The following is a 15,635-nucleotide window of genomic DNA, read 5'->3' as shown; positions in this document are numbered from 1 at the left end:
CAACAAGAAAGGCAATAATCTGCTCCCAATGGTTTTCTGCAAGAGGAAATCTGTCTAAAGCAGCGGCCTCCTCAAAGAGAAGGCCAGCCTCCTAATCCACTTGACATTTCCAGCTGCGAATGGCAACAGGCACGAACTGCCTTTCACTCACCAAAGACAGAAATTCATACTTCTTTTTTTTCCATCAGATATCGTCAGCAAAAACTTGAAATCTTCAACAAAGGAAAGAAAAAATCTCCAGATGGCCACGATCCCTCAAGCTTCACGGTGATTGGTGGACAGAAATGTCACGCTTAACATGCTCTGACAGGCTGTCCTCTCTGTAGGTGGCGTCCCCTGTTTTTCTGACATCGCAGTCCCACATCTGTGGTGCTATGTCAGAGGAGGCTGTGTTCGGCATGTGGGATATTGGATTCTGCCTGTGTAGAGGTGCCAGGCCTGGAAGGACCAATAGCCTCTGCCTGGACACAACTGGCAGCAGCCCAGCCATGCTGGCACAGAGCTCTGCCACAGCATACAGGTTGCATGCCTGAGAGTCCACCATACCAGCATGCTTACTTGTGTGCCCCTTCAATACCAAGGACAATGGGGGAAATGAGTGATGATCTACTGGACAAGATATTACAGTGTCAAGTCCAGATGAGGAGTGGAATTTCTGTGCTAAATAGAGGGGACCACAGGGTCCAGTGCCACCTGGGTATTGTCCCTTTTTCACCCACCTCCTACAGCAACACAGCACTGGAACACAAGATTGGGACCCATCTACAGACAGATCAGGTCTGTGTGCAACATATTTTTTTCCAATGTAACCAGGTATAATGGAAGTGCTGAAAGAACAGTGAATAAATGAACACATGCACATCAAGAGAAAGTGAAGCTTAATAGCTGACACAGGGATGGTGCAATATTGGGTCCCATGGGTTGAGGGAGAAAATTGCTTCTGGATTTTTTTTGCAGTCCATGGAGGAACATGATGTCGGTGAGATTTATAAGAGCCAGTCAAAGACATGCTTGTACATCACTCAGCCGCCCCTGTCCTGATGAGTCCTGAATTCCCATGGCTGGTGAGAAACAGGGGTGTGGGAGGGACATGGATGTGAACACTAAAGTCATTTCGGTCAACAGGCTGAAAATACAACAACTAGGCTCCTCTGGCTGTCCATCGAAGAGCTTTCTTCCAATCACACAATGATATAGTGAACCTTCTTTCTGTCATTTTTGTTCCCATGGACAGAATTTACATTCTGTCGTTTTTTTTAATTCACTGAAAATGAAAACACCTCCATATTGTTTTAGGAGACAAATATGTCGCTTCATTCGTTGGGTACATTCTTTACTGTCAGTGAAAGCTGATTTTCTTTATCTGTGTATCGATCGAAGCAGCGGGGACATTGCACGCCTGTGAATCCGTAGTCCTGTGTATATTTTATTCAGGGGATTAGTTTAATTCGATACGTAAGTACTTCGCCACTCTGCCATCAGGTCATCTCGTCTGCTTCTCTGCGGCTTGTAAAACTATTATTCCAAGAGGAAAGATGAAAATCACTATGCTTGTAACATTACTGATGGCAAGAAAAACTCGCATCCAAACGCGCGTCCGAAAAACATATTCTAATCAGTAGTCGATTTATTGGATTGTATAGTAGTTTAAAATAATATCCCCCGGTCTCTTCTGGAAAAAGAACATATTTTAGACAAAGATTGTGTCATTTCCAGTCTTTTAAAATCGGCTGAGTGTTTAATGAACAGCAGAGAGGTGGCAATCAGTGCAAAGCGCAACAGTCCATAGTCTGAATGCATTTTAACGCACGCTGTTTAATGGGGACATGAAGTTACAGAAAATAAATCCTGAGATACACAGTGACAGTAGCAGCTGGTGAGCCTCAAATCGGCGAAGCAGTGAACTCGCCTTTTATTTGGTACTGTTTATGGAGCTTTATGATTAATAAGCAACACAATAAAAACGACGGTAGCCGATAACGATCAGTCTGGGACTGTGAGGTTTCAATAACAGTACTGGGCTGGTGAGTGTTGAAGAACCCTGTTCAATCGAAGGAAACGTTGAGTGATTTGAATCTTTCCCCAACGAGCCAAAAGGCGGCGCTCAAGTGTATACGCATCAAGCCAATTCCAACTTCAACCATACATTCATGACACGCTAGCACAATGACCTATATGAGCATGTGCTCCCATAAGAACACACAATTCGCATTTAACAGTGAGATCTATCAGATATTTAAGTTCGATCACAGGGGTTCCTCCGTGTAAATATTTAGTGGAAAAAATGACACAACAGGCTATATCCTGTGTTTTGTCAGAACAGGCCGCACGGTAAAATACATAAGTCCCATTTCTAAATCAATCACTCCTTTATGAAATTGCTTTTTTATTTCCTGTGTTCCAAGTTGTACAATAAAGTACCACGACGTACGCGAGTCCATGTAAACGCCTGCTCACATCTTTTACATATAAAGATGTTGTTCAGTTATTTAGACTGCCTGTCCCTTACGATTTGAAATTACAGCTGCCAGATTACTATAAAAAAGATATTTGAAAAGATATATTGATATTTTGAAATTGGTGGATTGCAATTAGTTTTTAAACCCCGTGGTGAGGTGCGGATAATACACACTTAAAGAGCATAATCATGATAACCATGTTCACGTGCATTTGTTAGCTTCAAAACGATTCTCTTGCTAGTAAGTAATTTGAGCGCAGTGCGCGCACCTGGTTTCTAACATTGGCTCTTCAGTGACATATAACAATTGACAAAGTACGGGCGTGTTCACTTAATTTACCAGAAGCGAAGATGATCAGACTATAACAACGGTCAGAGAATGGCGTACCGACATCTCAACAGAGTGAGAGATCTGAGAAATTGCTATGACGCGCCAAAGACAGTATGCACTGTGGACTATCGACCATGTAGTGTATTTACTGTCCATTTTCTCCTAGTTAATTGCAGCCAGATAAAATATGTCATACTCATCCATATTCAGCACAGTAGTCTAAATGGAAAAGAGCACAATGCATGTAGCGGCACTTCACAGACAGCTTAGGTAAATATGCCATAACCCATAAATGTAATACTGCACTTTACATTTGATTTGGATAACACCCAAAGAGTAGCTCTGCAATGATTCTTGCATCCTGTGGCTAGGTGTCAATGCGTTGGCGACGACATGCACGGGGGTCGAGCTGATGGCCGTAAATCTTCGACCTGCCTCTCCCAATGGCTGATCGCGGCGTCTCGTCTGCAGCTCCGGCTGTGGTTGGGTGCAGGGACTGCTCGTTACGGCTTTTCCTAGTTCGGTTGCTCGGCAGCGTGATGATGCTCATTGATGGGTAGAGATGCAGAGAGCGCGAGAACAAGGCGAATATCAGGACTGGATAGAGGCTATTCTTGTTGACAGTGGGACTTCGTTTCTTCCTGTTTTTTAATGCAACCTATCTGCAAGTGAAAATATTTCTTATGGCCACGAGAATGAGATCGTACAATTCAATACTCAACCCAATGCAAACGGACTTATGACATATCCAGCGTGCAGCGCTACATCGTAGCGCACTACATCTAATTTCTTTATGGTTGTTATTGTTTCTACTGCTTGATGGAGGTGGCATTTTACGTATGCAGGCGAAAGCAAGCGATGTAAGACTTTTTAAGGAGGAATTTAAAAATAAAACGCAAACGGAAAACGGTGCATCCAGCTACACATGGACCTCAGTGGCATCACTCGACAGAGATGCCTTCTGTATACGAACCTGAAAGCCCTCGCGCCTTGCTGTATTGAACTCGTGTTTCGAATTAAGGCAAAATTTCTTTGCAGTTGGTGTCAATACTCAAGAATGACAACTGGCAGCATAGCTTCCGTCTAGTAATAACGATCGCTTTCAGATCATCTCAAATTCATACTGCTGGGAGCACAATGGGAGAGATGGATTTCGTTCGACAAACCACAGTGAAGGATTCATATGAGAGTATGATTTCAGCGTCTTAGAATTTAAACAAATTTAAGTTCTAAAACATCTTAAATGAATGGACTGGACATCGGGGATTTGAAGTTGTGACAAATTATTTTCTGTTGTAAAACTATAGGTATTGTAACAAATTTTATTTAGCAGTGTTCATGATTGTTTGCAAAACAGGTACTGTTGCAAATGTAAATTGCGGTATTTCATTTACCGTTCTTTTTTTAACACGCATAATGTTAATTCTTGCAAAACAGTAACTGGACTTGGACTGAATAACACTGAATGGCAGATTATCCTGCTACACGCATTGTGGTGAAACGCGCAAATTAACTTCGCAAATAAGTGAAGCCAAACGGAATACTAAAGCATCGTTTAATTGGTTGCCTTTTAAGATATCCGGAAACTCCGAATCTTCTGACTTTTAATTAACCGCATGCCATGTAAATTACGATATGTTTTGACAACATTCTTGCGCTTAAGGTACAGCTGCGCCTGACGAAAGAATGGGACCCGAGCAGCTGTGGGCGTCCTGAGTTATAAAACCGCAAGTTTTCAGACCCTAAAAACTGTAAGTGAAAATGTTTAGCATCTCGACTCCTGAAGAGCACTCGCCGCGCCTGGAGCGCGCACTAAACCCAAGAGATGATCCTCTAGTAGCTATTTAATAATCAGCGTCGTGGTGTCAGAGCGGACACTGCCAAAAGGGATTTCGCACGATTATCGACGGACTGCTATTTTCCCAGCGCAGCCTCCGCACACAGTGGTCTGGGGCTGCCTCATCCTCTATTCCTGCTTGGGATTATTGCTGCGACTGACATCGAACTGCGACGGGCGCACGAGGAAAACACCCTTCAAAGCTTTGATTCATCACTAAATTTGGAACACCGAAGCGCTGAATATACGGACTGAAACACACGTTGACTGTCAACTATGACTGATGCGTGGAGGGAGGGACGTTTAAGGTACGTTGAAGTTAAACCTTTTTCTTTGCCGTGTTTTTTTCCATAACCAAAGGCAGAACTGTTTCGAACCCTTGGGACATACAGAGATGCATTGTAACACGCGCGTAACTGTAGCGCACCTGAACTGCTCTTGGAGCAGAGTGATCGCTGTAACCGGTGGATGCAAGGGAACATTTGAATAGAGATCTCATTGGTTTGTTCCAAAGTGTATCGCACCTTCTCTGTGACAGGCGCCTTCGTCAGAAAAAAACCCTTTCCTCCGTGTTTCCTCATAGATACATCCGACCTGCTGTTAACGCACACCGGCCACTCTTCATATTCTCCAGCGGCTAGGCGGGTGATGAGTCTGCGAGGATGCTGCGCTTCCCCGTGAAGAAAATTAGGAAGCAGTTCAAACTCCTTCTGCTGTTAGTCCTGCTTACTTTCGCTGTGTGGTTCACCTATCTGCACATCAACCAGGGAAAAGCGATCAAACTCCACTTCAACTACGGGAAAGGTAAGCAACATAAAACGGCTCTCATCTTTCTTGGACTTCCGCGGGTTCGGCTCCACGTGTGTTGGGTTCCGAAATTGTTAAAATAAAAACGTAACATACAGGCCTATCATAGCGTCTAACAATTGTAATAACAAACGATGTAACTGCATCACATAAAGATGAGCAATTATCTATAAGGGCAACATTACCCGAAGTGATAGTATTAAAAACATGATTATACAAGCAAACGATAGACTACCATATTTTTGGGGACGAAAAAACTGAAAAAGGTATACCAGATATATCAGCATTTATTGAAGAACTGATTGGATTTGATGTGTTTCTCAGTTACTAGTATAGGGGACCAAGGTGAGGTCTGAACAGGTGTGCTTTTCGTTGGTGAGGGAAGGTGATTATAATATAGCAGATATCAGGTTGCTAAGTTATTGTACATAACCATAGCCTTCCACTTGCTGCAGCATCCTGCTTATAGTACTCTTTATCATATAGCAGAAAACATAATCCAAACAATGTCAATATTAACAGATACAATACTATGATTATGAATTGATCTATAGCAACACAGGGACTAATAAATAGTTACAATAACAAAGGACATGACTTCACTTACATCAAATGGGCAATTGTCAACTGTGTTCTTCAGGTTCCTATTTGTTCATGAACTATTCAAGTCACTGTAATCCCCTGCACCACGTTGAACCACTGCTTTGGCAGATGGGAATCACCCGTCAGAAATCAGGATTCTGTTTGAGTAGTTATTGTAAACTAGGAAACACAGACTGTGCAGCCTGCTAGTGGAGATCAGAAGTGCAAAAATCAAAGCAGTCATCTGTTTTGTTGACACCATTAACAGTGCACTGGCTGCACATGCATTTTCAAAGGGAAACGAGGTAGCCTACAGAAAGTGATAGCTGTAGGTACAAAGAGAATAAAACCGTGATGTATGCGTATACTCAGCTATGGCTCAGCCACTCCATGATAGGGGTAATCTCCAAAAGGGTTTCATCTGATGACATTCTTACAGCAATTAGCTGCGTAATAACGATACATAACATTGTTCAATTATGTAAATGAGGAGGGGGATGGGCAGTAGCACAGACTTCATTCTTAGCCCCAACCAATCAAGACCCAAGCATGCAAATAATTACCGAATAAAACTATAATTACTAAGGAAAATGAGAGGTGGAACCTTGCTGGAGGCATGGACCTAAGTGGCCTCTTAAATCTTAAATCTTTTACGCTTGAATCTGTATCACTTCTGAATGATCTGTGTTAGGTAAGTGCAGGTCTGAACCTTTTTTCTCCCCAAGCCTTCACTCTGTATCTGCCTCTTTCAGCCACATGATATCGCACAATACCAGCTACCACTACAACTAGGTAGCAAGTAATAATTCGGTAATGGGAGACAGCCCGAATCCATTGCACACTGATACATTCACAATTATGCATAAATTGCAGCTAGCTAAACCTGTAGTATCATGAAGTTAGCAGGGTTTCTGCACTTTACGTATTACAATGCAATAGCAGAAATTATATATCTAAATATATCAAAAGCAGTGTGCTTGAAAGTAATCGCTTTTTGTACAGTTTCAACCAATGAAAAAGTCATCTTCTAACACTTCTAATACTTAAATAATTAAACAGTAAATGTTGTTAATGAAAACTGAAAATGTCTGTCCACAGCATCAGCTGCTAGTGACTAGAACTAGAGCATTGAAACAAGAACATTGTTGAAAACACTGGAGCATGTTGTTGTGTAATCCATTGTTATGCCAGTGTGAAGAGTGGGTTCGTAAAGACTGCTGTAAGTGTCACATGACCCTAAGTGGACGCTAATTATTGGCTGATGATGTTCTTGTGTGAGCCATGTCAGATGTGGTCGGCAAACCTTTGCTGCTGCATCACTTTTCTCATGCCTGCCAGTTCACTTTGGCTTTCAGACTTATGGAAAAAAAACTGGGTTCATCTGTGTTTCCTGAATGATGTCAGAGGGCTTTCAGTCTGTTTTTGCCTTGTTTTATGTTTTTGCAATTAAATTTTAAATGTGTATGTGTTTTTTTTTCTAGTTGGGTAGTATGACTGTGATCTAGAAGTGCTTAAGAATTCTGTAAATTGCCACAAACCCTATCAAAGTTCAGTTAGATAATTGAACACTCAGACACTGTGGGCGAGTTCAGGAGACAAAAAGTGTCTGAAGGTGACAGCTTTCCTATTGAAATGAAATGGGACTTGACCTGTTTGGTCACACTGTACTGCTCAGTCAAGTTTTCAGCAAGGCCAAATTCCTATTCAAATGGGCCGTGCTGGTGGTGAAGAGATCGGTGGTAGCCAGGCATGGCAGAGAATGTGAGAACACGCTGTGGACAGGGTATTTACGGAAAGACTCTTGGCATGTCCTGAAAACAGCTGTCACTACCTAATGTGTGTGTAAGCCTACTCTTGCCTAGGATCACATATGTACATGTGAACACACATACATGCACACATGCATCCACATAAACAGAGTCTTAAAATTTTTGTGTATGGAACTGTCCGTCTACCCTGGAATGTTTTATAGTGTACTGCTTGGGTTTGTTGTCAGAGATCGCTGCCCTTATGCAGTCAGCTCTCTGCCTCCCGTTTCCCTCGGTGGCCGGAGGTGTGCCACAGGTTGCATGTGGTAACAATTCTAATGAATGAGAAATGGAGAGAGAAGGAAACAGAAAGAGAGAGAGAGGCGGTGAGAGATGGGGAGAGAGACAGGGAGGAGCAACAGACAGAGAGAGCTCATCTGTTCTGTGCATCATTCATTCAAAGCAGCGGTCTGCAGTACAGCCAGCACTCAGCGCTCAAGTAGAGGGGCCATTAATGTACAATTTGTCTAAAAAAATACAGAGCTTAAGCAGTCATGACTTAGAGAGACAGTTTGTCTTTCTCCAGCTTGTCACTAATATAGAGACTGTATTGATGGATTTAGTGAATTTAGTACTTTCTAAACACTGAACTGTGTGTACATATTTCTGTTCACCTAAAAATAATGAGCTAAAAAAAAATCCAGGAAAGTTTAGATGGTAAACTGTCTCGCTAGGGGAGTGCAGTGCACTGATGCGGGATTTACAGACCAGCAAGGTTCAGCAAAGCCTTTTGTTGCACACAGCTCCATTCCAATTAAGAAACACTGAACACTCTGTGTGCTTTTGACCACCCTGAATGCGCTCTCCTTCCTGACCTTAGTCACATTCTCAGGGCACCTTCAGGCGCACATTCACTCTCTTTCAGAAGACAATGTCATGCAAAGGATGGAAAATGCCAGCTCTTTTCACGGTTTCAGACGATTCTCTCTCTCCTCTGTCTCACTCTCTTGACCTTAGCTCTGTTCCTTGCCAGTCTAAGTAATGTATGTAAAGTGGGCTTATGTTTGCCATGTGGATCCTTTTGTTATTGACTTCAAAAATCTATTTCTTAATAGAAAGAAATACATATTTTTGCACTTGAATGACCTTTGAAAAAGATACTTACCCTGAGTTTACTTTTATTCCTTTTTTATGTTATTTTTTTCTTTGTGCCTTTCCCCAAGCAAAAGAATTGAGATGCAATAATTCACTGCAATATGAATAAGTTACTTGTTCACCAAAAAAGGGGTCTTGTTTTTTATAATGGCTTTTTTATCATTTTTTTTTTCTCTCAAAATCTTTAATTTGAGTTTAGTTTCACAGTTCATCAGAACTCAAGACAAAGACAGTTCCTTTTTTCCAGTCACTGACTCAGAAAATCTCATTCACACTCTCCCCTTTTTTTTTCTCCGAGAAATTGACATGCAGTCCTTTCGGCTTAATACCGAAGTGCCCTTTCTCCTGTACTGCGGTGGAACTGCGCGAGGCTTTCCATCCCACTCTGCCTCAGCCAGAATCAAACTGTGCAAGGCTGCTGAGATTAATATGTCAGATATGGAGAGCTGCATGTTTGTGTGCACAAAGGCGTGGGATTACAGACAACCGAGGCTCCCACTGTTTAGAGCTCACAGAACCAGTGCCGTGTAAAACAGCCCTGGCTCCATTAGGTGGCTTTGCACTTCTTTTTTGTTTTGCGATTTGTCCTTAACTTTGGCTAACAGATCTAAAGCGCAGTTTCTTAGTTACCAGGTCGCTGCAATGAATGAAAAGGGTTGGGTGGGGGGCTGTGTGATGTATACTTACACAGAGATGAATGCTCGCCTCTGGTAATGTTGTTATTCAAAGTCAAGGGAGGATTGACTCCGGGCTGGAGCCCTGGACAGACGTCAGTGAAGCCGCCTCCACAAAGCATTTCTGTGCCTCCGGTTCCATCTGAGAGCGGCCAGTCAGTACCTGGAGCTCTGAGCAGACCGTGAAGGGCAGGCGTAGGCTTGGAAACAGGCTACGAAGTGGAGAGGGTACACAAGCTGCATAAACAAGTAAGGCAAGGCATGGAAAGTTCACCATGTTCCACAAGATTTTTTTTTTCGTCAATAATTAGCTGCATTTGCTATTTATGTATCTTCAGATTCTCAGATCATAAAACGTTTTTGTTTACATGCAGTCAGGATCTTCACATCAATCATTTGTCAAGTAGCCCATGTAGCCAAATACAATCACTAGTTGGTTGACTGACTAGGTATGATTTTTTTTTTTTTCCCCCACAAAATTACTTTTTGTTTAAAAGACGACTTTACTGCTGTTTCAGTGTGTATTAGAACAGAGAAATCAATGTAGATGTTGCATATGTATTTCACATAAATATGCATTTATTGGAGATCAATATTTCATTAAATTAAAGTAATGAAGTTTCAAATTTTCATCTGTAGATGCGCGCCAGGGATGAATTAGCCAGGGAGGCTTTGAGGAAAAGGCAAAAATTAGCAAATCCACTTTGTTTTTCTCAGGCACTCGTATAAGAGGTTGTTGAGGACCGTGCTAAGTATTTCCACACAGATTCACTGACCTTTATAGAGTGTGGATCAGGTAAATCGAATGAGAAGAGCCGATCGGATGATTTTATGATCAGTGTGTAGCCCTTTGTCTTCTCAGGAGGAGTGATCGGACACAGTCAGCATCAGGTTTATACAGCGTAGGCCTGAGATCAGCAGCTGGCTAATGACTGCATTCTCTTCCACAGACAGAATTCAGGTTTGAATCTGAACATCAGGGACAGGCACTCAATTTTTGGACAATGGTGGAGGTCCTTGAGGAGTGTATTAATTATATGCTGCAATCTATTGTTGTCTTAGAATAGGGAAAAAAGCCAGAAAAAATTGTACTAATTTGACATTCAGGGTGAACCAGCTGGGCTGAGTGGCAAAGTTATTGTGATTAATGTGTCTGGCTTGTCTCGACTGATTGATTGCAGTTTATCCAGGCTCTAATTAGCTTGAAATTCTACACACAGAGGCTTGATAAACTCATGTACATCATACAAAAATGTAATATACACTATACTGTAATGTAGTTAACAAATAAAACTACATAAAATCCAAACCTATATACTATTCAGGGCCTGATCTTACCTTTAAACTGATAATAGTAGAACCTGCCTTTAGTGATTAACAAGCTTGACAGTTAAAGGAAGGATCACCCATCTGCACCTGATTCCCTTAATTGTGTCTAATGCTATAACACTGGCTTGATACTCTTCACATTCATAATTCATGAATTAACTACAGTGAAGAAATGGGATTGCAATAAATAATTTAGAATGTAACAAACGACTGGAGATGGTTTTGTTTTACTTTAATCCAGTGATCTTTCTGATGAAACCAAATTATTTAAATTGCATGAAGGCAGCGCTCCCACATTAGATACGCTTAAGTAAAAACAAACCAACTTCCTGTGGGCAATTCTCATGCGTAGTTGGCCAAAACAACAAAAAACGGGTCAGGATAATTACAAAATGACCTCAAATATTCAGCCTAATAAATATTCAACGGTTCAACATTCCAAAATATGCACACGCCTCGGCCTTCTTTGTTTCACTAGTTTCCGATTGCTGCTCACATCAGTTTCAAGACCCTGGTTCTGCCTTGCTGAACTGGGCCAAGGGCAAGGCTCCTTCCTACTGTTGATGTATTGTCAGGCCTCACACCCTTGTGTGAACTGTATACATTATGACCTTTGGTTCACTGGTAGTTCCTCCTTTTGCAAGTCACACGATGTGCTGGCTGAGCTACCTGCTGTCATGAAAACTGTTTATTTACTGTGTTGCCAGCTTGGCAATGTTGTTTTCATTGCTTCTTGTGATATGCGTTTTATGTGTCTTTCTGTGATAGCCCGTGTAAGTCACTCTGGATAAGAGCATCTGTCAGATAAATAAATGATAATAATAATAATAAATAAATAAAAGTAAGTTCTCTGCCTCTGCTTTTTGTAGAGCACAGGCTGCTAGTGAGTTTCACAAGTAAAAGTGCTCCCCTTCAGTGTTCCTGAATGGCTTGGTCAGTTTAGGGCCCATGTTGCAAGTGCGAGTTTGAGTCCAGGCTGTGTAATTAACCCTAATGACAGGGTTTCAGCAGGGTAAGTTTGTCAGGCTGGTCCCCTTGTTGTATCTCTCATTGGCTCCCACTAGTAACCCGCTGGGCACCAATGACCTCCTCAGATAATGACTTCCTCAGCGGGGACGCCCGTGTCCCTTTTTTGTTGGTTGCTATACTGAGGTGCACACTGGGAAAAATGGGCATTGGCTGCCCCGAGAGTGTACCAGAGGATTTCATTCATTGTGCCTCAGTTTTCCTGTATGAGCACAGAGGTTGCTGAGGTTAGCCTAATGTGCTTTATGTAACTTTTTATAAAAAATATCTAAGGAGTTAAACTGAAGATATATGAAGTGCAGTCCATATTTTCAGTAAATACAGCGATTTAATTTTTCACAGCCAACTGTTATCCAGCTGGCTGGTTAGCCAAGGTAGTATAATAATAATAATTGGTACCCTATTGTAATGCTTGCTGCTTTTGAATGTCGTGTTAATGTGTGATGTAAAGAGAGACACAGGAGTTGCCATGCAGTGTTCTTTGAGCCCACAGCACGACCAGAACAATAGCCCTGGGAATGAGAGTTAGTGCGGAGTTAAGCAGTCACATTGCCTTATTTTCATCAGGCAGTTGGAGGTGCATTCAGACAGTCTCAGCAAGACCTCTGACAGGCACCACTGTACACAGGCATACATTGATGTTTAGTACAGTAGAGGCTTCTGTCCTGCAGACCTCTGAAATTCCTGTCCACATTTCAGTATTTTAATCAGAAATTAAAGAAACCTTGATAAACGCAGGTATTTCCTGCAGTACTATCCCACGGTGTTAGGCTCTGTTGTGAGTGTGTGTGTCACAGTGCCTTATTGTCCGGTTCTATGGGACTACTACTCTATAATTGCAACAAAACGTACAGAAAAAAAGAAAAAAGGAAGAGTATTCTGTTGTTGCACTGCTTTTGTCGTCTGCATTCAATGAAACCGCTCAAAGACAAGCACCCTTGCATGTTTAAATGTCTGGGTTTGAACACTTTTTTTTTTTTTTCTTGGAATGTGGAGGTGGTAGTAGCAGATTGCTGAGGAACTTGTTTATTTCAGAGTGCAGTTGCACAGCAGCCACCCTGTCTGTCATCATGATGCTTACTGAAGTACTCGGCAGCTGTTGCCAAACAGCCCTCAAGAGCTGCAGATGAAGGGAGATATTTTAATTAATCGCATGCGCATGCGCACGCACACGCACACACACACACGCACGCATGCAGTCACATGTACACACACGCACACACATAAGTGCACACATACACATGCAGATGTATATGCGCACACACACAAGTACATGCATGCACACACACTCACACACTCACTGTACCACCAAAAATGGACTGTTCCAGCAAATAGTAGATGACTAAGACTGTTGGCTGATGTGTAGGCCTTGAGGGGAAATGACTCCATGTGTTGTACAATTTGCTCAGTCTAATGTAAGTGTGAATCTACACTTGAAGGAGTGAAAACAACTCCCCTCACTGACTGATTCTGCTGTTACACAGAAAGGATGTACAGGCCCAGGGGTCTGTCCAAGGTTTCCTGACATCAGAGAACATTGCCTTAGAGAGCATTGATTCATTCACAAGTATTTGTCACAGCTGTGTTTGAAAGGGGTTGCTTTGGTCGCAAAATGACGTGATGGCATGGACTATTACACTAATACCTTCTATCACTGCTAAATCTGCCACTGCCTCAAGTGCTACTAGTGCTACTGTTGCTACTGCTACTACTGCTACTAGTACTACTACTAATACTACTCCTATTTCATCATTTGGTTGAATACAGTATCTCCTACCAAGCTGCCTTTTTCAGGGGACTGGGTTTTCGTAATGATATAATGCAATTTTGAGAGCTAAATTAAAATAAAATTAACTGATTTTTTAGAAGGATGATAGTGGTAGAATGTGCTGAAATGGATGTGTTCAAGTTTTTCATATTTTTTGACTTTCTGCAGTCCCCTGTAGCCTGCTGTCATAGCAACATTAGAGTGCCCTCACCTTTCTGTTATTTTAGCCTTTGTGTTTCACTGCAGTACCGTGCTAAAGGAATGCCTTCCTATGACCCTCCATTTTGATGCTCTCCTTACATTTTAGCTCAGTATTCTGAGCTATTGGTCTGTCTTTTCTGAGATCTTGATGTCTTTAATGTTTGTTTTTAAAAACAAGCATTGAATAGAAGTACAGATTAACTGTTATTTAACAGAATACAGCTACCCACAAATGAGGTATGGGGTGGCAGTGAATTTATAATAGTCATAATAGTAATGCCAAATTATCTGAGAGCCAACGATGATTTAGGCCTGGTTTCAGCTCTGCAGTTGAATTATACACATGACCATGTTGTGGGGCTTGGTTGTAGATAGTGACCACAATGATTAGAAACGGAGCTCCAAGTGCTTATCAAACTGAATACAAACTGCAACTTGCAGCCAAATTTGAAGACTTCTGCATCAGAGCAGAAATGCCACACACTGACCATAGAAGCATATTTGCTGCTGGTAACTTGATTGTGAACTTTCTGTGCTGCAAAGACGAGCAAAGGCATCCATTTGCCTTTAAAATGTAATCTGTCGCAGACACTGCCAAGAGATCATGTGCGATTTGTCGTGGTGAGTGAGGTGTTCTTTAGAGCTTTGTTCGGGATTCTCACTTGTGTCTCACTTGGGTTGCATCTCCCACAATGCACCCTTGGGTTGAAGTGTCCTCTGTCCGACTGGGTCTGCCCTTTGCGCTAAGGCAGGATTGGTTTCAGGAAGGCAGAGGACCTGCTTTGAAGTTGCCGTGCAGCGCCCAAGTCTTTTAACCCTGGGGTTAATGAAATTTGTGTTTGCCCGTAACAAGCTCCCTTTCCCCATTGCAAGCCCCCATCAACTGCCATGCAATCCTATGCAAATGAGTCCGGGCGGTTATCTCGGGGGAATGTGTTCTGGGTAGAGCCCTAGAAACCTCGTCTCTCTCCACTTGCGCGTTATCCCTTGTAGAAAGCAAATGAGCTGGCCGTGAATGATAGCACTGTCTGCACATTGGCGTCCTTTGAGCGTGGAGCTGGCAGAGGGAGCGGGCGGTAGTGGCAGTGATATCGTACCCACAGGTGGGTGATTCAGCTCAAACCGCCGCGCTGAAGGAGACGCTCTGACCCAAAGCAAACCCGATACAGTGCTATTGTGCAGCATTGGGGCTGCGGCCGGATCAAATATACGGCTGAGAGCAGTCTTTCTTGTGATGAGACGGGCTCGTTTTTTTTTTTTTTATTGCTTCCCACATTCTGCGTCTGTGTCATCTTCGAGGGTCGTGCGTGAGGTGTGTTGTGTTACAGTGGAATCAATTTGTGTGCCGTCAGTTACCTGACGGAGCGAGGTTTATAATTCACTTCAAAGGCCAAGTCTGAGTGCCGTCATTGAGCAGCCTTTTATAGTGTTTGCGGAGAGAAAAGGTCAGCTTGCTATTACTTTGTTTTTTTGTAAATGACTAATGCATTTAGAGTGAGGGATAAAGCAACCTGAAATCAACCGTTCTCATATTCTTCTGTTCAACATGGGTGTGCATGCATCCTTTCAAAGAAACCTACAATTTGGCTGGTTTCAGAAAAAGGTCACCATAGTATCATACCTTTTAAGTATATCTAACAGGAACCTGAAACTGATTTGAAGGTTCCTGTAAAAGGTTGAGGACACGAGCTTGGGGTTTTGTTGTACACACCAGACATG

At 42.3% G+C, this 15,635-nt stretch overlaps 1 protein-coding gene across 1 annotated transcript in view; it reads left to right on the top strand.

The window, feature by feature from the left end:
* The first annotated feature begins 4,053 nt into the window (after positions 1-4,053).
* LOC118788480 (N-acetyl-beta-glucosaminyl-glycoprotein 4-beta-N-acetylgalactosaminyltransferase 1-like) overlaps positions 4,054-15,635 on the top strand; it is a 127,636-nt gene continuing 116,054 nt past the window's right edge. Inside the window, exons 1-2 of the mRNA XM_036544494.1 lie at positions 4,054-4,934; positions 5,210-5,430. Of these exons, the coding sequence (XP_036400387.1) occupies positions 5,289-5,430 (142 nt within the window). The 5' untranslated portion in view covers positions 4,054-4,934; positions 5,210-5,288. The remainder of the gene's footprint in view (positions 4,935-5,209; positions 5,431-15,635) is intronic.

Source organism: Megalops cyprinoides, chromosome 13 (genome assembly GCF_013368585.1).
Source record: "Megalops cyprinoides isolate fMegCyp1 chromosome 13, fMegCyp1.pri, whole genome shotgun sequence".
NCBI classification, from domain to species: domain Eukaryota; kingdom Metazoa; phylum Chordata; class Actinopteri; order Elopiformes; family Megalopidae; genus Megalops; species Megalops cyprinoides.
The sequence above is the reverse complement of the archived record's forward strand: the minus strand, read 5'-3'. Positions and strand labels throughout refer to the sequence as shown.